Source organism: Eptatretus burgeri, chromosome 2, assembly GCF_056783735.1.
Source record: "Eptatretus burgeri isolate ZD-2024b chromosome 2, Ebu_testis_v1, whole genome shotgun sequence".
Classification (NCBI taxonomy): domain Eukaryota; kingdom Metazoa; phylum Chordata; class Myxini; order Myxiniformes; family Myxinidae; genus Eptatretus; species Eptatretus burgeri.
The window spans coordinates 37,699,708-37,726,786 of record NC_140962.1 but is presented as its reverse complement, the minus strand read 5'-3'; the positions used below and the strand labels follow the sequence as shown (position 1 = coordinate 37,726,786).

The 27,079-nt window shown below is 42.0% G+C and overlaps 1 protein-coding gene across 1 annotated transcript in view; it reads right to left on the bottom strand.

The window, feature by feature from the left end:
* The window catches only part of LOC147031828 (carnitine O-palmitoyltransferase 2, mitochondrial-like), a 71,416-nt gene that overhangs the window by 5,446 nt on the left and 38,891 nt on the right, over positions 1-27,079 (bottom strand). Inside the window, exons 6-9 of the mRNA XM_085850077.1 lie at positions 26,046-26,432; positions 13,789-13,992; positions 6,630-6,900; positions 6-239 (exon numbers count right to left, since the gene is read on the bottom strand). Of these exons, the coding sequence (XP_085706203.1) occupies positions 6-239; positions 6,630-6,900; positions 13,789-13,992; positions 26,046-26,432 (1,096 nt within the window). The remainder of the gene's footprint in view (positions 1-5; positions 240-6,629; positions 6,901-13,788; positions 13,993-26,045; positions 26,433-27,079) is intronic.

Here is a 27,079-nt window from a genome sequence, read left to right as displayed (position 1 = left end):
ATTGCAGCCAATCCAATCATTGTGAATTCCGTACGCGACACCCAGGCCATCAGATGTTACAGGAGCAAACCCGCCTAATGCAACAGCATCGCTTGAGAGTGTGCTGGTGGACAGAATGATGTGGTTGAGTCGAGCATAAGCAGGATTTTGATAGAACCCAGGGACTTGAGTTTTATCACCTTCATTCTGCTGCATCGCGAGATGCCGAAGAGCGAAAAGGTGGCGGTCAAAGCCTTGACCTGAAGAAAGAAGGGGTGGAAATGTATCAGATAACCATAGCAAAATGGAGGTAAAAGGAAAGGGTGAACTAGGAAGTCTCTTCTCAGAAGTCCCTCATTCACAAGGTAATACCTTTGAATCTTGTCTATAAGTTAGTCTTTAACCCAATCTCCAGGAAACAATTGTATTTCTGCCTTTATTATATTTTCCCCAATTCGGAGTATGATCAGTAAACCCCAATTTTTTTTTTTTTGGATGCAAAATCTAGGGTCATGGAAGAGCAAGGCAACAAAGATGAGGAGAGTAACAGACAAACAGTGGGCTGGTGAGGAAATCACCGGGCAAAATCAGGTGTCAAAATGAATTAAAAAATAGGAGAGGAAAGAGAAAGATAGTAAAGGCCCGGTCACACCTTGACGTTTTCGCCAACGTATGCCGATTTTTGAATTTTTTTTCTAAAACGCTGGCACACGTTGAATACGTTATGGGTAAGTTTTGATAACATTGAGAGCACGCTGAAAAACACTGCCATACGTCGTTGTACGTTGGCTTTAAACGTTGTACTTTTTGGTTGTCCTCAAATTTTTTCATGCTTGAAATTTCACGACGTATGCCGGCGTATGACTCACACGTTCCGCTACGCTGGCCACAAGTTGTATGCACGGTCTGCGATCGTTGACAGACGTCAACACATGCTACTTATAAGTTAATCATAAGTTGAGACACGCCGAGGTAATGTTTAGCGTACCCGAAACTTATTTCTAACCTATGATTAACGTGTTGTTGGCACGTTACGCGATCGTTGCCACACATCGACAGACGTTACTTTTAAGTTACTCATAGGCTGAAAGACGTCGGTATAATGGATCGTCCTTGCGTCAGCGTCCACGGCCACGGCCACGGCCAGGACACTTATTTGCAGTATTCTTCAAACTTTTCTTCGGCATGACGAGGATGTTCACACTTCGATGTCTAGCTTGGCTATGATTCCAATTGTCCATCGGCAGCGTCTATTTAAAATAGTCGAGTTTGAGCGTTTTAACACGTTCAGAAGAAACGCTTCAAATTTCCAAACCCCAGCGTCAAAAAACAAAGGCGAGTGACAGCAATTTAAATCGTTCATTGTTAACAATGAAAATAGCTGAGTGGTACCGTTTAAAAGTCGTTGAGTGAAAAAAAATCCAATTGTTGAGCGCAAGCGTCTACTTTCAATAGTGGGGTTTGAGCGATTTAGCACGTTCAATAGAAACGATTAAAATTTCCGAGCGCCAGCGTCAAAAAACAAAGGCGAGTCACAGCAATTTAAATCGTTGTTTGTAAACAATGAAAATAGCTGAGTGGTACCGTTTAAAAGTCGTTGAGTGCAAAAAAAAATCCAATTGTTGAGCGCAAGCGTCTACTTTCAATAGTGGAGATGCAGCCATTTAAATCGTTGAGTTTATCATTTAAATCGTTAAACGCAAGGACGATCCATCATAACCCACACCCTCCCCCTCACACTCACCTACTACTGCCAACATGAACAAACTACTACTAATACTAATACTGATACTGATACTGTTACTGCTGACATAGACATCGACTCAAAAAGGACTCGAAAACACTGTTGGGTTCCCCTTTTATGAGCAGCATTTTTATATACCAATTCCCAAAACCGCTGGGAACACGTCTTTATATGGCAGTTGTAAGCAAGAAACACGTTCATTTATTTTTTTTTGTCGACCGGAAGACGTCATTGGAATACGTCTACATACGTCGATGTGTGTTGGGACTACGTAAAGAATTGGTTCAAAGCACGTCAAACATAAGTTAGAAATAAGTTTCGCGTAAAAAAGACATTACCGCGACGTGTTTCGACTTATGAGTAGCTTATAAGTAGCGTTTGTGGACGTGTGTAAGCGTCCACATATCGTGTGTAAAACTTATCCCCATCGCATGCGGAACGTGTGTCATACGCCGAGTACGTCGTAAAATTTTGAACATGTTTAAAATTTCTGACGTACTCTACTTACTACGACGTATGATAGCGTACTTTAGCGTTCTACTCACGTATACCAAACTTACTCGTACCGTATTTGACGTGCCCCAACGTTTTAGACACATTTTTCTTAGGTCGGCATACGTTGGCAAGATCGCCAAGGTGTGACCGCGATGTTGACACTTCCATTTCTACGGCAGTTATGATTCGAATCGTTGTGCGTCAGCCTTTTAATAGGCTACGTCACGACATCGTCGGCGATGCGTGCAACGCGCTATGCCTAAGTTAGACTATCGTTGGGCATCGGTTGTGTCGGCCGACAACAGGTTCAGCATTCGTTGGTATAAGTTATCTATAACACAACGAAACGTTCTGTGTCCGTTACCAATGCGTTATACATAAGACCAAGTCGCAATGAATACGTCCGAATCTTTAAAAAAAACATCAAAAGTTCAACGTAAGCCAGCGTTTTACATACATTTTAATACGTTGCCATCGCTGGCTAAAACGTCAAGATGTGACCGGGCCTTTACCTAAAGGTAAGAGGGGTGGGTATAAGAAGAGGAAATAGAATTTGGAGGAAAAAAAACAACTAACATCAGGATGGAAGACAGAGGGCAGCGAGTTGCCTTCTTGAAGCCTGGGAGTGAAAAGTGCGATAGCACTGACTCGAGGAAGTTATTCCACAGGTGGGAGAAAAGAGGAAGAAAGAAGTGGAGGTGAGCAGAAAGTCACAATTTGAGGTGTGAACAAGGCAGGAGATACTAGAAGAATACAAGCACCCGAGAAGGGATGGGAAGGTCTAAGGGCTGAAAGAGCAGGGAAAGAAAGATTAGAAGAGAAGTGGTAGAAAACAGAAAAGCCAGCCACCTGCCTGCAATGAGAGTAATAGTGTTGTGGGCCGGGGTTCGGTGGTGATAAACGACCACTAGTTGGAGCAGTAGAGCCGTCTCCCACCGAACACCCGGAATTAAAAGGTCGTCAACCTGGATAACTCTGGAGTCGACGGGCCACTTAAAGGACGTGATCGCCAATTCTCTGACGGCGTGGGGTAGGGTCAATAGCCAAATTTCAATATACCTAAGTACCCACGTCGTCAAATTACCGGGGAAATCACACCCTCGGCCTACTCTGTCCGAACCGAGTCGCAGGTACCGACTCGGATTCGGCGTAACCGAGCGGAGTTACCAGAGCCGCGCCAGTCCCAATAACAACTTACGGCACCGACGGCCTTACTATTTCTCAAGCCCGAACCATGCTAGGCCAATGAAAGAAAACACGGAAAACGAGCTGGAACATTTAACATGGGGGGGTGGGTTATTTCTAAACAATAATCAGGGAGGGGAGCACACAAAGAGCAGAGTTATCCGAATAACAGAAATGCAGGCAATGTACAGTGAGCGAAAAGCACAACAGTTCCACTTAACAGACTGGCACCACACACACACACACACGCACGCACGCACGCACGCAAAGAAATGGTGGCCGCGGCCTTTATTTTGGCCCTTCAGCTCGGGAGGAAAAGGCGAGCTGAGGGCAGGGGCCTATTCTTGCACCTGTCCGCCTCGTGCGGTCTGGTCGAGCTTGTCCGGTGGCAGGACTCGAACCAGCCGCCAACAACGCAGCACCAAGCACCAGGAACGATGCAACGGACGCCAGCCAGCATGAGAACGGACCAGACGAGAACGCCAGCAGGTAAGCCGAGGCTTCCTCTTTTTCTCCCTCTTCCTTTCGACGGCTTGCCACCTATTCTTCTCCTTCCCCTCCCCCACGGGTCGAGGGAACCACTCTGAGGGACTCACCTCCGGATTGGACGAGGGGTTGTCGGGCGACTCGTGGCCGCCCCTCATTGGTCGGGCCGAACACTCCATCTGGCTAAGGTGGAGCCAGCCCCTGAGGTGGTCAGCCTCCTGATTGGACGAGGCGTCTCGGGGGGTGTGTCGAGGCATCTCGGAGGCCCGCCCCCGAAGAGGCTCCGTAGTTGCTTTCGACACGCTGGCCTCCCATTGGCTGGGGCGCACGTGCGATGCTCGCCCTTCGCTCATTGGCTGGAGGAAACAGTCTATGCCCTTCCTCAGGGCGGAGCCTCGATCTGAGGCAATGGAGGCTCCGCCCACGCCTTCAGCCAAAAACACGTGGGCAATGGCGACCGGGTAGAGTGAGGGACGGTGCCGTTGTTGTTATAGATGTATAAAACCTGACTATAAAATAACTCACAGCACACACACAAAATTCCCATTAGACATAGGGGAGGGTTCTAACTATACACATACTTATCAAAACAACTAAGCTTAGGGACTGCTGTCTGTTTGTGTGCAAATGGTTTCCAGATTCGTAACAATAGGTCATGTGTCTGTTTCTTTGTGGAAGATGGCAATGGTTGAAAATTTTTGACTCCACAGCATTCAGGAGTGGGGAGGTCTGCTGCAGGAGCATCATCCCATAGGCATAGAGCTAAGGGCCAAGGCCTTGTAGACAAGCTTTAATAAATTGTCTGCCCATGAATTGTGAAGCCTTGATGCTCGAGGGACTGAGCTTCTTCCAAAGATTGAACAAGGAAAGGGAGAGAGAGATTCACAAGAATATTCAACTGGAAGGATGTGATGAGTGTGAGACTTGCATGTATTGAACGACATTCCATGCATCGGAGGAGCATCTGATCCTTTCCAGGTTTGCAAAGAAAGATGCAATTCTGCTCATCTGGCAACGAGATGGGGTACCATGTGCAATAATGTGAAATCATCGAAAAAGTGAAAAAGGCTATCGAATGTATCGGAGGTCAATTAAGAATAATAAAACAAGTGCACCCAATATGCTGCCTTCGGGTACCCCAGCCTTCACTGGAAGATGAGATGAAAGGACACAGTTGGAAGCTACGCACTGATTGCATGCACAGAGGGAGTCAGAGAGGAATTAAGGCTCTTGGATGTCACAGGCAGGAAACGTGACAAGCAAGGTGAGCTGCCAGATGGTGCCAAAGGGCCGGAGTGTCTCGAGACAAAACCATGACATCCCCTGTGAGGTTGTCGGTCTCTATCCATTGTTGAGAGTGAAGTAGCAGCATGGAGAAATGGGATGGCATTCAAACTGTTAGAGATGAGGCCATTTAAAAAGAGGCATTATAATGCAGACTGTGGTGATGGATTCCATGACACTGCTCACACTGGAAGTAAGCTTAAAGGCATGTAGTTGAATAAGTTTAACATCCTTCCTTGGTGTGGAAATGCTGGCCATGTTCTAAGCAAATCATAGGTGATATTCTGTGAAACAAAGAAGCCGCAAGAGCAACAGAACATGATTTGAGAACACAAGTGGTGATTCCATCTGGCCTTGTCCCAAAGTCAGGGAAAAGGATAATCAATATTTTCTCTACGTTTTCAGGTCTTCATTTTCTGGCAAATAGCTTGGCTCACAAAATCCAACATTAAATCACATATCCTTCACAAACATAGTGCAATGCACAGCATGACTCTCAAGACATCTTTTTCATAATTCCCTCCCCCCTCCAGCTCCAGCTCCAGCTCTCTCCCCTCAAAGTCCCATTCACCTAAAAAAAAAATATAAAAAAAAACTTAACAAATAACCACAAGAACAGCAGTAAAGGCCAAATTTATGAAAGGCGTTTCAGAGTTAGACGTGTAGAATCACTAATCACGTGATGAAAACGCGTTCAAAGTTGGTCACCGATTGCAGAAGGGTAATTATCAACACCTAATCACAAGCATTTAAATAACAAACAAACTTTTACACATCAGCGAGGGCAGGTTTTAGAGGGAATTTAAGGCCTTGAAGCAAGCACTGCATGATTCACCATTATTGGTAATTTACATGGGACAGTGAATATGGATGCATTAGGAGAGCTTGAATTAGCTGAAGAGGAGAAAGAAGAGGAAAGGAGTATGGCAGTTCGCTGACGTGCATTGAGAATCTTCGAGGATTGATGCAATCCTCTGGAGAAGTACGACAATATCAAATATGTGCGGCGTTACAGACTGCTGATACTGCTGTTGGCAGTTAAATATATACTATATGATGATGAATATCATTTTGTTGCCTGCTGAAACTCGTGCAAGATGACCGAAATCAACCTATGATGAGGATCAATGCGCTGAATCCCCTCCAACAATTGCCCGTGGCACTGCGATTCTATGCAAGTGCATCATTTCAATCCGATGTTGGAGATATGTGCGGTGTTTCATAGGGTAATCAGCTGTTTATATGTGCACAACTAATTCAGCAGTTTATCTCCCTTCATAAATTGCTATCCAGACGGGCGATGGGCTGTGCGTGTACAATGATGTTTTGCCACCGTTTAAGGGTTAATGGTGTGTTCGCAAGACGTTCGCTAAGCGCCTTTTGTAAATTCGGCCCTATATGTTTCTCTCGACACAAAGAAAATCAAGTTAATGAAATAATAAAATTCAGTGGCTACCCATGGCAGCTTCTTTCGTGAGTTGTCCATGATGCAGGCAGCTAGCCTCGACCAGCGGCCTGAGGGATGAAGCTTGGAAAGGTGAACGAGCAAAGAATGCATGGCAGCAGTCAATGGCAGCACGGCTGGCTGGGCGGATTGTCTCAGTGCGTCCGTGGCGAAAGGCCGCAGTGCTGCACGATTCATACGCGTCAGCAGGTGTGCCGTACAGTCGGAGGAAGGCCAATTGTAAAGCGAGCTGCAGAACACCATCTGGGCTCACTTTCTGTTTCTGGAGAATAATAAGTGCCAGTGGTCAGCAAATGAAATTATTAAATACCATGTTAAAAATAACAACCTGATGAAAAGTTAGAAAACAATTTGGTGTAGTGAGGATGAGGCATGAAGTAGATGCACAACAAGCATACTGTAGAGTGTGGACTCTCGTCAAAAAAACGACCAAAAAAACCAGACTGAAATGACAAACTATTCAATATGGCAAAAAGACAGAATTGTTGAGAATTCGTTGATTATTTATTCCTAAGTTGGTACTGTCACTTCTATCAGATAGCAGAGAGAAATTAAAATCTGTGCAGATTTGCTTGCACTATTGTATATAATACGAATTCCGAAACAGGGAACTTCGACGTAGGAGGCCATGAGGCCAATTAAAACCTGTGCTATATTATTTTCAACTCATGGTTGTTTGTCCGTGCTCTATCATTTTAAATGCCGAGCATCAAACAAGGAAGCAGCACGTACCATTTATAAAGTCTTTGGTAAGACTCGGCCAGGTTTCGAACCACCGACCTCCCAGCCTCAGAGCGGACACTCAAACCATTACATCACCGATAATTGTTCTCTAGCTGAAGAACATTGTTGTCCATGCGGGGATTCCAGGAACTTGTGACAACGATGCACAAAGAAGAACATGCAATTTGACATAATCCACAGTGGAGGCCTGTAGCATGCCTACTTCCTGAGGTTTGCTAAATTGGATTCTGCAGTTTCGACAGAAATTTATACCTTTACTTCCAGTGAAGTAAAGTTTACTTTACTTTAAAACCCCTAATGGCAGAGAAGCGCTTTCTGCCATTAAATATATACTATATAAAATGATGAACATTTCAGAGTAAAAATGGCTGTTGTAGCTATATTTTTGTTCAGAGGCAGTCTATCTTATGCAAGAGAATTGTCTGCAATATTTTAAGATGGAGAGCAGAGCATCTACATACAATATTCCTAGATGCAACTGTTCACATCGTAAGATAAGCATTGATGATGCGGTATGCTGGTGTATCTCTTCCTGATATACATACAAGTGCTGATATGATTAAGTCTTTTTTCACAACAATAGGGGAAAGGAAAGATTGGCTTAAGCTTATAATGGACCCGAAATAGAATGTAATCACTGTAATGTATTGGCCTTTCTGGAGAACTTTGCTTCGATGCTGGAGTGCAATGAATTAGTGAAAGGCCATCATGGAGTACTTTTTACTTTTTTGGGGGGATACAATGTCGAGGCTCGTATGAGAGCTAAAGGCCCTGTCACACCTTGACGATTTAGCCAGCGTATGCTGACTTATGAAAAATTTGTCTAAAACGCTGGCACACGTCGAATACGTTATGGGTAAGTTTTGTATACGTCAAGAGCACGCTAAAGCACGCTGGCATACGTCGTAGTACGCCGAGCTCGTCGACAAATTTTGTGCATGCTCAGAATTTTCTGACGTATGCCAGCATATGACTCACACGTTCCGCATACGCTGGCCATAAGTTGTAGGCACGTTATGCGATCGTTGACACACGTTACTTGTAAGTTATTTTAAGTCGAAACACGTCGAGGTAATGTTTAGCATACCCGAAACTTATTTCTAACCTATGAGGGCCCTGTAACACCTTGACGTTTTAGCCAGCATATGGCAACGTATCAAAATGTATGTAAAATGCTGGCGTACATTGAACTATTGATGTTTTTTTTCAGTTTTGGGCGTATTCATAACGAGTGGGACGTATGCATAACGTATTAGTAACGTACACAGAACGTTTCGATAACTTATAGATAACTTATACCAACGAATGCTTAGCGTGTTGTCGGCGTTCACAACCTATGCCCAACGATAGTCTAACTTATGCATAGCGTGCGGCAGCATATCGCCGACGATCACGTGGCGTGCCGCTCAACGATTCAAATCATAACCACACGAGACATCGAAGTGTCCACATCACCGTCATGCCGAAGAAAACTTTGAAGAATGCTGCAAAGAAGTCTCCTGGCCGTGGCCGTGAACGCAAGGAGGATCCATCATCACCCACACCCTCCCCATCACGCTCACCTACTACTACTGACATGGACCTTCTACTACTACTACTACTACTGACACACTCACCTACTACTACTACTGATACTACTGACATGGACATCAACTCAACATGGAGTCTGGAACACTGACGGTTTCCTCCTGTGAAGCCCATTTTTATATACCGATTGCCCAAAATGCTGCCAATACGCCATTATACGGTAGCTGCAAGTTAGAAACATGTTCAGCAAGTTCTGTGGTCGTCCGGAAGACGTCAAATACGTCTACATACGTCAATATGCGTTGGAGATACGTTACACATAGGTTCAAAGCACATTACTCATAGGTTATAAATAAGTTTCGGGTACGCTAAACATTACCTCGACGTGTTTCGACTTATGAGTAACGTGTGTCGACGTGTGTCAATGATCGCATAACGTGCCTACAACTTATGGCCAGCGTATGCGGAACATGTGAGACATACGCTGGCATACGTCGAAAAATTTTGAGCATGCTTAAAATTTGTCGACGAGCTCGGCGTACTACGATGTATGCCAGCGTGCTCTTAACGTATACAAAACTTACCCACAACGTATTTGACGTGTGCCAGCGTATTCGCCAAAATTTTCATACGTCGGCATACGCTGGCTAAAACGTCAAGGTGTGACAGGGCATGACGGTGATGATGAGACTTCGATGTCTAGTGCGGTCATGATTTGAATCGTTGAGCGGCAGCCTTTTAATAGGCTACGCCACGTGATCGTTGGCGATACGCTGCCGCGCTATGCATAAGTTGGATTATCGTTGGGCTTAAGTTGTGAACGTCGACAACACGCTAAGCATTCGTTGGTATAAATTGTCTATAAGTTATCGAAACGTTGTGTACGTTACTAATACGTTATGCATACGTCCGACTCGTTATGAATACGCCCAAAACTGAAAAAAAACATCAATCGTTCAGCATACGCCAGCGTTTTACAAACATTTTGATACGTTGCCATACACTGGCTAAAACGTCAAAGTGTGACAGGGCCCTAACACAGAACTTTCAACAAGGGGAGCAGGCAGTAGACAACAGACGTTAGGAGATCTATGGAAGTGAGAGGGCTGGGTGGGGTACACAGGGAAAACAAGATGGACACAACAGGGGCTTTCAGGAAGGAAAGCAGGGAATATGAAGGAGGTGGGTTTGGGGTGGATTAATGGGCATAGAAAAAATTGAGGTTTTGGATGGGGGAAGATAAGAGGTGGTAGTGAACAGCTGTTTTGAAGACCTGGAGGGAAGAATGGGATCGAAGAGGGTGTGGGAGTTTATTCCAAAGGTGTAGCCGGCTGAAACTATGGTTTGACCCCCAAAAAATTGCCACAAAAGGTTTCTCAATGGTTTATTGGAGTATCAGGTGTGCTTAATAACATATCAAAAGTGTACCACAGTCTGACCACTGGAAAGGTCTAATTTTCAAGATGGCATCCAAGATGGCCACCAAATCCTTAAAATACCCTAACTCCTTCATTATTCATTCTCGACAAGTAATTTTGGTGTCTAACCCGATGTTTTTGTGGCCAAGGAATCAATTTGGCTTGTTCAAATTGCAGTGATATGATTACATAATTGTGAAATCCAAGATACAATTTGCTTTGTGTGACGATTTATTAACATTATTTATTTATTGACTATTTATTAATGACCTTCTGTTTTGCATCTTTTCAGGCCTGACCATGAGTGCTCGCATCGCAAACCAAGAGACTTTCCCCATCTGCCGTGAAGACTTAGGAAATGCTTCTGATGTGGTTGAAGTTCGTCAGAAAGGAGCTGATGGTATCAACAGTGCGAGTGTGCAAAGAGGGGATGACGTAGTCGTTTCAGCTGGTGAAAAAACACTCAAAATGTCGAAAGCGGTCCATAAATCCAAAAGACATTGAAAGCCAAAAAGGAAAGAAAGGTGAGCCACCAAAGAGAAGTGCCAGAGTATCATCCGGTCCTTTCAACAGCCAAATGGATTGCCTTTTCTGTGGGACTACGGTAACACCAGGAGGTGCAGGCTTTGGTTGTGTAAAGACCGATACGTTCTTGAAGATCATTCTTGAGTGTTGTGACAGTCGTTCAGATGAATGGGTCTTCACTGTGAAAGGCAGGATTGAATATTATTGCTGTGATCTACATGCTGTGGACTGTATTTACCATCACTCATGCAGTGGTAATTTCCGGTCTGGGCTTCGCACACCACTACAGTTCCAGAATGTCTCAGAGGCAAAGCGCAGAATGTCTGGCCGGCCCAAAAACGAAGATCAGGAGCAGGCATTCATGAATGTTTGCTCTTACCTTGAGAATAATGATGAAGAACAGTTGACAATTTCACTTCTGAGATAAAATGAAGGAATTTCTGACAAATACAGATTCTGTACCATTTGGAAATCAGTACCTCAAGGGAAAATTGAAAGAACAGTGTGGGGACAATGTTAATTTTGCTGAAAGGAAAGGCCTCCATGACATAGTAACAATGAGGGAAAAGACATCATAGCCACTGAGATCTTATTTCAACACCCAAGCAAAGGACGAAGAATCACAGAAACAGGCGATCATTGAAACAGTGGCGCGACTCATTAAAAGTGAAATCAAGTCCAATGTGCCGTCCCTTACAAATCAGTATCCAAGTGCAAAGTTACTCAAGCTTGATTCTGCCCTTTCGTTTGTTCCTGACACTGTGGCCATTGTTGAATGGCCTTTTCGTGGGTAAGGAGACACGACGAAAGGTTGCAGGAATAGGACACACAATTGTCCAGGCAGTTCGACCACGTGCCGTTGTAGCTCCCTTACAAGTTGGCCTTGCGGTGCAGGCATATCATTTGTATCGGTCACAATTCCTTGTGGATACCCTTCATGAAATGGGATTTAGTTCTTCTTATAAAGAAGTCATGAGTTTTGAAAAAAAAAAAACACAGCTGATTCAGTTGCTCCAGATATGTTAGCAGATGACATTGATTTGCTGGACATGGCACTTCTTTTCGCCAGGAACAATGTTGACCACAATATCCTTACTATAGATGGCAGGGGGACCTTTATCCCAAGTCTTTTGAAAGCTCTTTGGGTCTCATGGTTGAGTCTTTGCTGTGAAACGCACCACCCAACAGAGGAAACATACAGGAGCAGCTGATTTTATTCTGAAATAATCAGAATCACTACAATTTAACACAGGTGGAGGCCAATTAACTTGGTGTGTGATTTGAAGGTGATGGGTACACCTGAGCTAATTTACAATTGTTATTATAAGGGAGGTGGGCGCTTATCCAACCCAGATATTCTAGTTTTGTATTTTTAATGTATTTTCTGAAATTTGTCGGATTTATTTTTAACTTGGAAGTTGTGGTTTAAGATGTGTAAATGAACCTGGAAAAAGGCTGATTTAATTCAAGGCTATAAGGCAATAAAAGGTGAAAAATTTGAAAGGTGGTGTACATTTTCTTTAGGCAATATAATAAAACATACATACTATTGAATTTATGTCCCAGTGTAACTGCAGATGAAATGATCGGTTTCATTGGGCATCCTAAAGCGTGATGAGTCTGATGGAAAATGGAATTTGTTTGTCAATAAAATATGATCATGAGATACCTTATTAATGCCAGTTCAATGTCCAATAGTATATAAAGTGCTGTTATATAGGAATATTTCATCAGAGCACATAAAACAGATTTCCCACGAAAGTTGCCACCTTGCTCTGCCCGCTTACGACTTTGCCCCAATAAGCTCCAGAACCATTTTCAATGGTGTCCCCCTGCTGTTGCCTCTTCTACTGCAGACATAAATTCTTTTTCTTGAGTAATTTTGTCTGCACACGAATGGATCTCAAATTTTGGAAAATTTATCTTCAATACTGTTGGAGATTTTAAAGCTCAAAGTTAAAGATACCTATAGTGGTTACAATATTTTTAACAAAAGTGTAAAGTTCACAATTTTACTGAATAAAGTATATACCACTTAAAGCACTTCAAAAATCGGTTTGCCAGAAGTACTCAAGAAGAATATGGAAAATACTGCATCGAGAAGTTGCCATCTGGGCCTAAAATGTCATTTTTTTTGGCTCAACATCTCCTTTGACCCCTCCATATGAAATAACTGGCAGGATTTCAGAGTTAAACCTTTTACACTCGATCAGGCATGTCATCAGCTTTCCAAAACCATATAGAAATCATATAATTGAGAGATGGGAGCGAAATTCATTTTCTGAGTATAATTTGTCGACTCAGGTTGCAGTCTGAAAATGCAAACTCTGGGAGGATGTAATCATTCCCAAATTCACATGTTTCTTCCTTGTTTTACTTCATAATTTTGGAGGATTTGTGTTGTTTTAAACATGTGGAGTGTCTGTGCCATCCTTGCATAAAAGTCCTGCTGACTTCTTGATATCTTTTTTTCATAATCAAGAGGCAGTGCAAGGCCAGTGAGCCAGAAATGCATCCATGGATTGATTTCCTCGTGATTGTGAGGCAGTGCTGAAAAGGTTGGCTTGTTGACGTGCCAGCTGCAGTGTAGTAGCTTTCATGGTTTGTTTGCAGGAGATGATTCTGCATTTAATCACAGGCTTCACCCACTGCAGACTACAGTTGAAGCCGGAAGTACCTTTATAACTTTAAAAATCTTATTTCCGAAGCAATATGGCAACGAAGTGAAAAAAGATGTTGAATTATGACATCTTAAGTGCCATATTTAATTTTTTTTTTTTTAAAACGTAAACAAAGTATGGATAGAACCCTGGCATATCAAACAACACACATATCCAGTCCTGCTGATAAGAGCTGCCATTTCCAACAACAGAAAGTAAATAAAACAGAAAAAGACAAGAAAATAACCAAACAGATGAAAATCCAACAATTGATACCTTGAGGAAGTCCTTCCCGTATCCTTGAAACACGATTGGCACAATGGAGAGGGCTGACACAGAGCGGTTAAAGTGCTTCCTTGCTGAATCCACACCCGCTTTCACCACATCATCTAAGTGAAATTCCAGCTTACGTACAGCATTGGCTGTATCAAGTGGTGGTACAGATGTATCCCCATCCACAGCTGGTTGTAATGTGCTATCCTAGAAGGAGATGTGACAAGAGTTGTTGATGCAGATCATCAATTAGCAATTTTAGCTACTGTATAAAGAAACACTAAAATAGAGATAAGTTGTACTTTGAGGTATTTTGGATGCTACGAAAGAGACAGATGTCACAAGCTGAAAAAGGAAGCAGATTTTACATCCATTCCTCTTTATTATTAATGACAGCTCTCTTTAACAGCCTCTTGATATATACAGAAACGAGTAATAAAAAACATTGAAATAAATGTCAAAGGATGTAGAAATGGCATGACAAAAAGTTCGTAAACAAGTTAGTGATGGTAACAACGTATCATAATAATGTGAAACCATCTGTACATCTTTATTTGAATAATGGTTGTTATGAATATAGTGTCAAGAGGCAGTGTAAGGTCAGTGAGCCAAAAATGTGTTCCTTGATTGATTCCCAGTGATGGGCAGGCATTGCTAAAAAGGTTTGCTGGTTGACACATCGGCCACAGTGCAGCAGCTGACATGGTTTGTTTGCAGGGGGCGAGTCTGCATCTTTCACAGGCTCTACCTCCACCTGAAGCCAGAAGTACCTTTTTACCTGTAAATATCTTATTTCCTTTTTACCTGTAAATATCTTACATCCCGGCTGCTAAAAATCCTCGTAAACTGTGCGATTGATGCCTAAATAGGGTGGATGCACGGCGGGCACCATTTATTGGCCATCACCCTTGCAGCAATAATTTCTGGTGTGAGACAAGGGTTCATGGTCACAGTTCCAGTGAAGAGGTACTCTTTGAGAGTTATGCCATACGGTGCAGCTGATAAGCTCAACTCTTGAGGAAATGCTCTGTTCGAGGGGTGGTTTCCAGTTATGTTGGACCATGCATTCTTGCCTTGTGGATTGATTTCAATCCGACGGCTGCCATATTGGTGCTCACTGCTATGTGAAGGCAAAGACATCTTGGAGAAGTCATATTCACAATCACAATGCATTCCTTATATGTATTCCCTTCATTGTAAAACTACCAAAATGACAGCAAAAAGGATTTTGAGCAGATCGGTGTTACTACCTTGTGAAGATCAGCCTCAGCGATCAAGACAGTGGTCTCTTAACTAATGTACCACTCAAATAGCTATGTGGCATTCTCTCAAGCAGAGATTAAACCTGTGTTAGTTTGAAATTTGTCTAAGGTCATTATTTACTTTGAACGATGTGCATATATATGCAACAGGAAGAAAATAATTGGTTTCGGGCCATTTATTGTTGCATATCATTTCCGCATATCTCATGGGATTGTGAGTCACATATAGAAACGCCACTCTCTGTGGGACACCCAGATAGCTCAGATGGCAGAGCGTTGGTACAGTCCACCAGAGGACCTGGGTTCGATTCCTGGTCTGGGCATGTAATTTTCCGACATATACAGATAACATAATCAAAATAAGGACCAATTACTGCACCGTAGTCCCAAGAAGGAAGCCAGACGGAAAACGCAGGCACGAGCGCGCGCACGCGCACACACGCACACACGCACACACGCACACACGCACACACGATATTTTCTTTTAAGTTTCTAGCACGTGCCCGTAAAAAAAAAAAAAAAATTCAAACCGTGAGCAACAAACAACAACCACACAGGCCATTTCTTCGCTCTCGCGTGCCCGTACGTGCGTGACCCGGAAGTTCGCATATTATTCGCAGTTACGATTATTCGCAATTTAGTTTTAATACCTAATTATTCAATTAGCGCCAACGTATTTTACCTTTTCGCAATGTCGTGGCAAGGAAAAACAAAAAGAGAAGAGAGAGAAAAAAAATTTACTTCCTGGTTCGGAGCATACCAGCACTAAGATGTTACCGAAATGTATGCACCGTCTAATATGAAAACGATCATAACTTGAGGCATTGTGTTTATCTATAAATGCGCATAAGAAATCGAGAAATTATAAGAATACACGAAGTCATCACTCTCCGGAAGCCCGTACGTTGTAACCCGTAATGGGGAACGCAGCTGAAATTCCCTTCCCCATCGGCCACGCCCACGCAACAACATGTCTTGTCATTGGTTTGGTAAATAAATGGCCATAACTTGGGAAGCACTTGTCCGATTAATATCAAACCTTGAAAAGGCACATCCTCAGGTCCCCAGCAATATATCTGGCAGGTTTCAATTAGATCGGACCAGTGGTTGTCGAGAAAGAGCGGTCACACACACACACACACACACACACACACACACACACACACACACACACACACACACACACACACACACACACACACACACACACACACACACACACACACACACTGCTGGAATTATAAATAGATTATAGATAGATAACCAATGGTTAACCTAACTAGTATGCAGGGACTCATGCATGGTAAAAAAAAACAGAAAAACTAAATACATATTTCAAAGATGCTCAGAAAGTTAAAAGCGTACGAGCACAACAAAGGCTTTTGATGGAAGGTTTTCTCATCGAGTGGAGATGAGACTCTTCCGTGCTAATATTGATGTCCTGTGATTTCAAAATTTAAGTGTACAAAATTAATTTTATAAACTATAAGATTATAAGTTATACAAGTCTGAAGACGACGATGGTTCACGAGCGGTATTTGACGATGTAGATTGTTTCAGAAGTCAAGGATGAGACAATGTGATAATGTTTGACCAAGTTATAAAAATGATCAACATGATGTGGTACGAGTGACAGGTTATCAGCTGCAAAATGTCGAAAACCCGGTTTCGTTCAACAACTTTAAAAATTTGACCTTTGCATAACCTTTAAAGGTCACAAAACAATGTTGTGGACCTTAAAATAAGGAAACAGAATACGTGCTATAGCTTCAAGGAGTTAGTTTGTCGAAGAAGGTCGAAAACTCGGTTCGATTCCCACAACTTTGAAAATTTGACCTATGTGAACTTTAAAGTCAAAGGTCAAGGATTATGACCTTTGGTGCAAAACTTCCTCTGGAACATTCCAGGAACAATATAACGTCATATAGGCTATATGGCATTTCACACTCCTCGGATTATCCATACTTTGATGAAATCAGCGTAAAAACAAACTTGAAGGGGGCGCCACGGGCAAGGTGTTCGAGACAGAGAAAAATGGTTTCCAGACTTTAGGTGGGGAATGACCTCAAATTATGCATAAAAAATATTGTCATCCTCGCTCTCGAAGTTTGGGTGGTCGTCTGATTTTTATCTCAAAATTCGAAATTTTCTAAGTTCATGACCTTGCAACCTTGACCTTGGGCCTAAAATGAAAAAAAAAAAAAAAAAAAAAAAAAAAAAAAATCGAGCTCCGTGTGGCGATGCAGGTGCCATTGGGCTAACCAAATACCGAAACTCCTTCCAGATTCGACAACTCCTCGGAGAAGATGGATTTTTATGTCAAAATCGCAATTTTATAAGTTCGTGACCTTGACCTTGGGACGAAAATGTAAAATAGAGCTCCGTGGGGCTATGCAGCTGCCATTGGGCTTACCAAATACCGAAACCCCTGTCAGATTCGACAAAACCCCAAGGAGAAGATGCAAATTGAAATCGGCTAACCCCAAAAAACACGTTTTTTGGGCGTGGCTCCGCCCATAATGGGCGGACCACGCCCATTTTCAGGAAAACACAACTCATGATATAAACCTCCCACCAAAATTTCATCAGGATCGGATCAAAACCCACGGAGCTATGCTCCGGACAGACAGACAGACAGACAGACAGACAGACAGACAGACAGACAGACAGACAGACAGACAGACAGACACACACACAACAATAACGAATATAGTGGTCACATATTTTTCGTGAACCAATTATAACTTGTAATTTATAAGATTAAAAAAAAGATAGATCTGACGAGAACACGTGAGCGAAAAGGAAGAAGAGTGGGTTTTCTCAGCTCGTGTCGCTATGATTCTTCTGTGATCATTCTGATAATTGATTTGGAGCAATTTCAAAATTTAAATGTACAAAATTAAGTTTATAAATTATAATAATATAATTTATATGCAATATTGTTAGTTGCTAACTTTTTAGAGAAAAAAAAAATACATCGAAGGAGAACGTGCTGGGGAAGAGGAAGAAGAGGAAGCTCAGAGGCATCCAGTACGAAAAAAAGAGCAGCTGGCAATTGTCTTGTCTGGAGTGAATGTTCTGAGAGACGACAGAGGAGTAAGAGGCATACAAAGCTGAGTGGTGCATTAAAAATCAGTGTAGCGACTGGGAAAGCAGATGAGCGTGTTCGAAGCCGACAAAATTTTTTTCCGTGAGTACCAAACCATTTATGCTGTTACTCATTGGAGAACCTAATTTTAACAAGTGGTGCCACGCACAACAAATCCCGCTTATTTAAGGCATAACGTTATTTTGGGGATCAAATTTAAATTTGATATATCCTTAACCTTAATTAATTCACCAGGGGGTTGACTCAGCCTGTCATCCTTCCGAGGTCGGCGAAATGAGTACAGTGTACTGGGCCGGTGTATACCCCGGTTAAATAGGTGTACCATATCCCTGTGTCGTAAGAGGCGACCAGGGTTGTGTCAGGAAGGGCATCCGGTGTAAAACATGTGCCAAATCACTATGCGGATCATACGGATGATCCGCTGTGGCGACCCCGAGGGAGCAGCCGAAAGAAGAAGAAGATATCCTTAACCTGAATGTTGATTATAAGGAATAGAATAAGGTATATTTTAGTCTTAGTTTGAAGTCAATTAAACCATTTTTGACGAAGTTATGAGCGAAAAAGATTTTGACCTTTTCGTGACCTGACCTTGACCTTATTGGACCCAAAAGTTAATGGGGTCGTCCGAGGTTCATTACCCACCTGTGGATACAATTTGACAGTGTTTGAGCAAGCCGTTTTCCCATAAAGTTGTATTTTCGTAACCATGTTTTAGTTTTTATGGAAAATTTATAATTTTGACCGATGGCCATGACCACCAAAACTTCGGACCCTATCAATCTTCACAAATATGCATTTTTCACGATAGGAATGGGTAGGATTATAAGTGACAAATAGAATAAGGTTCACTCTCAGCTTAGTTTGAAGTAAATCAGATCATTTTTGACGAAGTTATGAGCGAAAAACGATTTTGATCTTTTCGTGACCTTGACCTTGACCTTTAATCCAATTGGACCCAAAAGTTAATGGGGTCGTCCAAGGTTCATTGCCCACCTGTGGATTAAATTTGATAGTGTTTGCTAAAGCCGTTTTGCCGTAAAGTTGCGAACAGACAAACAAACCGGACGATTACAATATCCCGCTCCATCCCTCTGGGAGGGGGCGGGATAAAAATTGTGTGATCCCCTGGTTATACCCTCAACTTATAAGCAATTGACTGATTTCCCAACTGCCTGTACTGGATCATCAGCTGGGCACCGTTTTTCATCGAGGTTTCGATCCTTTCAACCCAGAACCTCTCCAAACGGTGGATCCACAACCCTGGTCACAGGTCAACATCAGTAGGTCACTCAACCTCAAAGTTGTGTCCAGACAGTCGGCGGTCAACACAGCAATGCAATATCCTCATTCAAACTCATTTAAATTGTCACATTTATTTCAAGATTACTACATTTGAATAACTCTAATCATACACCACTTTATATGATAATAAATTAAGCAAACACTTTACCTTGTCGACATGTCGATGACACAGCACCTCCATCTTACCATAGACTCAAACTGTCATAAATAACAATTTTAACATGCTGCACTGCATATCTCAGCAACCACCAATAAATTATTTTAATGCTTATTTACAATGTATTTTATAAATAATATATATTTATATATTTGATATATCCTTGATATATATATATATATATATATATATATATAAATAATATTTGATATATATATATATATATATAAATAATATTTGATATATATATATATATATAAATAATATTTGATATATATATATATATATATATATATATATATATATATATATATATATATATATATATATATATCTATATATATATATATAATATTAGATGTGTGTGTGTGTGTGTGTGTGTGTGTGTGTGTGTGTGTGTGTGTGTGTGTGTATATATATATATATATATATATATATATATATATATATATATATATATATACACATATATATAGATATATATATATACATATATACATATATATATATATATATATATACATATATACATATATACATATATATATATACACATATACATATATACATATATATATATATATACATATATACATATATATATATATATACATATATATATACATATATATATATATATATATATATATACATACATATATATATACATATATATATATATATACATATATACATATATACATATATATATATATATACATATATACATACATATATACATATATACATATATACATATATATATATATATATATACATATATACATATATACATATATACATATATACATATATACATATATACATATATACATATATACATATATACATATATACATATATATATATATATATATATATATATCTATATACATATACATATATATATATATACACACACACACACACACACACACACACACACACACACACACACACACACACACACACACACACACACACACATACACACACACCCTTGTGCAAATTAATTGACTGAAAAGTTAAAAACAATGAAAATGAGAATTTTAATCAAAATGATCATCGATTTGTATAATCTTGTCAACTCTTGTCACATTTTAATTGGAAGTATGTCCGCCTTTATTGTTTATCACCTCTTGAACTCGCTTTGGCATAGAATCTATCAAGTGTTCACAGTTCTCATTGATCTGTTCGTCATGCTACCATAGCTGCATTACGGCCTCTATTCGCTTGTTTTTCGTGGTACCGTCCATTTTGCACAAGCGAGATTTAATGATGGACCACAGATTTTTCGATCGGTTTCAAATCCGGAGTTTCCCGGCCAGTCCAACACCTTTATCTTGTTTCTTTTGAAGAAATTAGTCACCACCTTCGATGTATGGCAAGGAGCAAGCTCCTGCTGGAACATCCCTGAACCATCTGGAAACACCTTCCGCATGTCTGGAATTGCTTTTTCCTCTTTCACTTCAATGTCATGGGCAGAATTCATAATCCCATGGATGGGACGAAGAGATCCCACACCAGCATAACTGAAACAACCCCAGAACATTTTCTTTTCAGGGTGTTTTACACGCATTTGTCCATGTGACATTCACAGAGCTTCTCACCTGGGGAATGGCGAACCTGTTGACTCCTGTGTCCTTTAACAAAAAAGTGCCTCTCGTCGGAAAATATCACTCTCCGCCAGTCCTCCTTCGTCCAGTTGATACTTCTTGGCCAATAGCAATCTTTTACCCATCATTTTCGTCGTCAGAAGTTGTTTCTTGAGTGGTGTTCGGGCTATCCGACCCACATTCAGGAGCCTTCTTCGAACAGTGCTGGAACTCACAGCGACTCCTGATCTGGCTAGATCTTTTTGCAGATCATCGCTGGACTTTTGAGGATCAAGTTTGCTTTGAAGAATCAAAAACAAATCGTTTCTCAGTGTCGTTTTTAGTTCTCTTCAACACTTTCCTTTACGCTTTGGTGACAGAGATCCAGTTGTGACACCTTGGTTGATATAATCCGTGACATGGAGCGCGAACTGTCACCTACAATCATTGCGATCTCTCTCTGTAACTTCTCAGAGTGCTCGAATAGCGTAAAAATCTTCGTCCGCTTCCGAGGAGTGATGTCCATCGTCTCTCACGAGCGGTGTGGAATGCCGAGTGAAACAATGGGGCTGACGTAAAGATCTAACAAACGCCAACGACCTAAAGATAATAACAAGTCTGAAGACGATGATGTTTCACGAGCGGTATTTGACAATATAGATCGTTTCAGAAGTAAAGGATGAGACAATGTGATAATGTTTGACCAAGTTATAAAAATGATCAACATGATGTGGTACGAGTGACAGGTTATCAGCTGCAAAATGTCGAAAACCTGGTTTCGTTCAACAACTTAAGAAACTTGACCTTTGCATAACCTTTAAAGGTCACAAAACAATGTTGTGGACATTAAAATAAGAAAACAGGATACATGCTATAGCTTAATGGAGTTAGTTCGTCGAAGAAGGTCGAAAACCCGGTTCGATTCCCATAACTTTGAAAATTTGACCTTTGTGAACTTTAAAGGTCAAAGGTGAAGGATTATGACCTTTAGTGCAATACTTCCTCTGGAACATTCAAGGAACAATACAACGTCAAATAGGCTATATGGCATTTCACACACCTCGGATTATCCAAACTTTGATGAAATCAGCGTAAAAACAAACTTGAAGGGGGCGCCACGGGTAAGGTGTTCGAGATAGAGAAAAATGGTTTCAAGACTTAGGGTGGGGAATGACCTCAAGATTATGCATAAAAAATATTGTCATCCTCGCTCTCGAAGTTTGGGCGGTCGTATGATTTTTATGTCAAAATTCAAAATTTTTGAAGTTCATGACCTTGTGACCTTGACCTTGTGACAAAAATGAAAAAAAAAAAATCGAGCTCCGTGGGGCTATGCAGGTGCCATTGGGCTAACCAAATACCGAAACCCCTGCCAGATCCGACAACCCCTCGGAGAAGAATTTTTTTATGTCAAAATCGCAATTTTCTAAGTTAGTTACCTTGTGACCTTGATCTTGGGACGAAAATGAAAAATCAAGCTCCGTGGGGCTATGCAGGTGCTATTGGGCTAACCATACACCGAAACCCGTCAGATTCGATAAAACCCCTAGGAGAAGATGCAAATTGAAATCGGCTACCCCCTAAAAACACATGTATGGGCGGAGTCACGCCCATTTTCAGGAAAACACAACTTGATCATGATATAAACCTCCCACGAAAATTTCATCAGGATGGGATCAAAACCCACGGAGCTATGCTCGGGACAGACACAGACAGACAGACACACAACAATAACGAATATCGTGGTCACTTATATATTTCGTGAAAATATTTTTTCGTGAACCAATAAACATGAATTTCATTGTAAAAACGGGTATATTATGGAGGGATAATACAAAATGTTCGAAAAACTTGAAAAAACGTTCGTGAGTCAATTAATTTGCACAAGAGTGTACGCGCACGCACGCACGCACGCACACACGCACACACACACACTGTTGGCTTAGTGGTTTGGGTGGTGGGCTTGGGATCCTAGAATCCTGAGTTCAAATCCCACTCAGCTGTTGAATTAATACCAAGTGGGGTTGACTCTGCCTGCCATTATTCTGAGGTCGGCAAAATGAGTGCCAGCATATCCTGTGTCGGAGTGGTGACCCGTCCAGATTGTGTCCAATAGCCAAGGAGATAGCTCAGGCAGCACCAACGCTCTGTTCAGAGTATGGTCCCAATGGATGGATATAATATATTGTTGTGGTTGACGAAATTCGCAAACCACCATTCAGGTCCCTTAGGTGAGATATCTCTAAGTATATGTGTAGTTAGGCCCAAACCCGTTGTTTAGAGGGAATAAATGTCATTCATTCGGGCTGCGACCCTTCTAGATAGCCGTTTTTCTTTTACTATCTTTATTTTGGACCAGCCGCCATTATTACCATTACTACCACCACCAACCACGTCTCAACAGCCATCACACAACAACCACCAGCCGCAACGCCGCTTCACAACAACAACAACGCCAACAGCCACGACCTTTACCGTCACAACTCGCCCTCGCAACCATCGCATCACCGCCATTTCCGCGCCGCTTGTGGGCACCGATACTGGACTCGTGCAGGGCGCGCACCGAGCAGGGGTGCGAAAACACCAGCCTTTCCGAAGCAATCGGATCAAAAACGACTCACGCCCACTTCTGTCCCGTCCTATCAGCGAGCATGGGGCGATTTGGCCCCGCCTCCAGGTGCGTCGGAGTAATGTCGCTACATGCAGATTCATGGATCAAAAAGCATTCACGCCCACTTTTCCTCTGTCCAATGGGGAGCCAGCCGGAGGTGAAGGGTCAGAGGTAAAGGGTCGAAGGTGAAGGAGCGAGGCCACGGGGGCTATAAAGGGCCGCGTTCGCTCGTAGTTGAGTCTGAAGTTCAGTTCGGAGTTGAGTTGGGAAGAGCCAGTCAAGAGAGGAGTCTGAGAAGGCAGTTGGACGGAGCTGTGGAGAGTTGGAGAGGTGGCGGCGGCGAAGGCAGTCGAGGGGGTGCTCGTGTCAGAGTCGGGGAGCTGCGGAGAGGAGAGGCCGGCAACGCGACCGAGGTCGTGGTGGAGACGCTCGTCGCGGGACCCGAGCCAGGGAGATATCCTCCTTCCCCCGAGCATCAACAACCCCCTCCTGTTTCCCCCCGCGCTGAGATAGTGCGAGAAGGGGGCCCCGTTCCCACCCCATTCCAGACACTGTCCGCGAGGCCCGCGGAGTCAGGGCGCCACCGCCATTTTGCGGCTCATCATCAGACGGGTAGGCCCGACGCGGTCTCGGCCCCAGGCCCGTCTGCCCCCATCATCCTTGAGGGTGGTCCTTTTCTTTTGCTTTGAGTATATGTGTTGTCGGCGCCGTCTGTGAAGTAAAACTGTATAAGTGTTGCCGAGTGCTCGGTAGTCGGTGGTAAATCTGCATTGTGTTTTGCTTTTACATTTGCTTTTTGTGTATTATTGTGTGTTTCTTCTTCTTTTACATTTGCTTTTGGTGTAATTGTATATGTGTGCTTTCCGTTCATCGCGAAATAAATGTGCTTTATGTTGAACTGTTTTCCCGTTTCGCTTCGTCTTTTCCTTTATTGAATCTCCATCTTACTTCACGTAAAGGGTTGGTCGTGGGCTAAAACGCCCGATAATTAATCGAACCGTCCAGGTTGACGATAACACCGCTCGGTTATCCCGATAGTACGGAACGGGTCGCTTAAAGTGGCCCGTGTCCGAAGTCGACCTACGGCGAGGTGCGGTCGCCCGGTCTACCCTCCGTGTGGGTACTTAGGTAGGTCGAATTTGGCGAGCAACCCTATCCCACGCGGGGGGCCGATTGGCACGATCGTGGTGAGGCCGAAAGGCCCAGCCGTGACTAGTTCCCGGCGTTAGTCCGAGAGGGTCACGACGGGATTGTCCGTCCGGTGGGCGACGTGCCGCGATTCGAGTTACGTGGCCGTTCGCACGCCGGCGGGCGCGAATCCGCAACAATATATATATATATATATATATATATATATATATATATATATATATATATATATATATGTTTAAACAAAAAGGTGCTTCCAACCAAAAGTAAAAACTTGCTTGACTCCGCTAATTTGAGCAAAAAAGCGAGAGCAGACCGAGTCTCAGCGCTTTTTTGCTTTTCTGTTCAAATTAGTGGAGTCGATCGAGTTTTTACTTTTGGTTGGAAGCACCTTCTTCTTCTTTAAAAATGTGCAATCCGAACCGCCCCGATCATATATATATATATATATATATATATATATATATATATATATATATATATATATATATATATATATATATATATATATATATATATACTGTATCGAAATGTTTAACTAATAATATCAATTAAATAATTTACCTCACTACAATAATTAATTCATTATTATTATTATATCAGATGCAGTGCAATCGGAACTTGTTGACAGGTAAACCAACCAAATTTAGATAAAAGGTGACGATGGAGTCTAAAGACATTCTCACAAGACCTGATCAAACAATTAACCAAATATCCTTTGTTTAACATGATGGAAAAAACATTCTCAGCATGTTCCACAAAATCATCCTTTACTGAACAAATTCTTGCAAATATAAAGATCTGAGATGAAAAGACATTGTAACCCATGTTAATTGGTACATTGTGACCTGGAAAGGTGTACAAGACAACCGGGAAACTGAAATCATAAATGTTATAACACTTGTACTAAAAAATAAAAAAAAATAGAAATACCAAGATCAAGTGTTATTTTTGCTCAATGAAGATTTGAACCCAGGTGAAAGAGAGCTCAAAATCAAGTGTACACATCTCGAAGATATCCAGCCAACCATAAAAAATAATATATATTCTGAGACACACATGAGGTTCAACTTACCTTAAAGACTTCATTCATGAAGCGCAGCACAGCGACGCCGTCACCCCATGAGTGCTCAAAGTTCACAGCAGCATTACCATCATTAGCCACAATTACACTGAGGGACTTGTCAAACCAGCGATCACCACCACGGCCATGAAGCATAAAATGAGAAAGAACAGAGGCAGAAGCTGTAATCTCTTCCTTGGTCTGTTCGTTTGTGCCATTTTCCTCGTCAAGGCAGAAACATAGTACAGCTGAGTCAAGCAGCTTCAGGGCTTCAGAGTTTCCAGTTTTAAGGAGACGCTGGCGCAAGGCAGCCCAGGTGTCACGACGCTCAGTTGTCAGGAATCCCAAAGGGTGGCGAGGCCAGGGAGATAGGTCAGAAATAATGTACTTGAATCTTGCCTGAAAGAAGTCATTCACAATGTTGGACATGTGGTAATAACAACCAAACTTTGACAATTTTTTTTTTCAGCTGTTTTCAAAATAAATATGTACTCTGACTTGAAGTTTAACGAAATTTGTTTTTGTATACCTTGTCAAGGCTTGTATGAGAGCGAATACACAACGCACAGCAAGGGGGACATGAGACAAGAGGGGGGTGGGAAGGACAAAGCAGTGAGGAACACAGACATTAGGAGATCTGTGGAAGGGAGAGGGATGGGGCAGGGAACATGGGGAATACAAGATGGACATCACAGGAACTTTCAGGAAGGAAAGCAGGGAATTTGAAGGAGGTGGGTTTGGGGTGGATTAACGGGGGTGGAAAAGATCGAGCAAAGGTAATAATAATTTGAAAAAAAACCTATCTATATAAACTTCCCAACCCATTTCCGGCCACATGCCAATGGAGGGGTTTAAAATGTGTGTGCATATGCACAATCAGTGAAACAAATTTTCAACATAACTACTCCAGAGAACAAATCTGTTCATTGTAACGATATTCCACTCACACTCACACAACAGCAACAATTATGGACATATTTTGTTGTTTTTCCAGATGCCATTGAATATGAAACCTGTGCACACAAAGCCACGAGGAAATGGTGTTC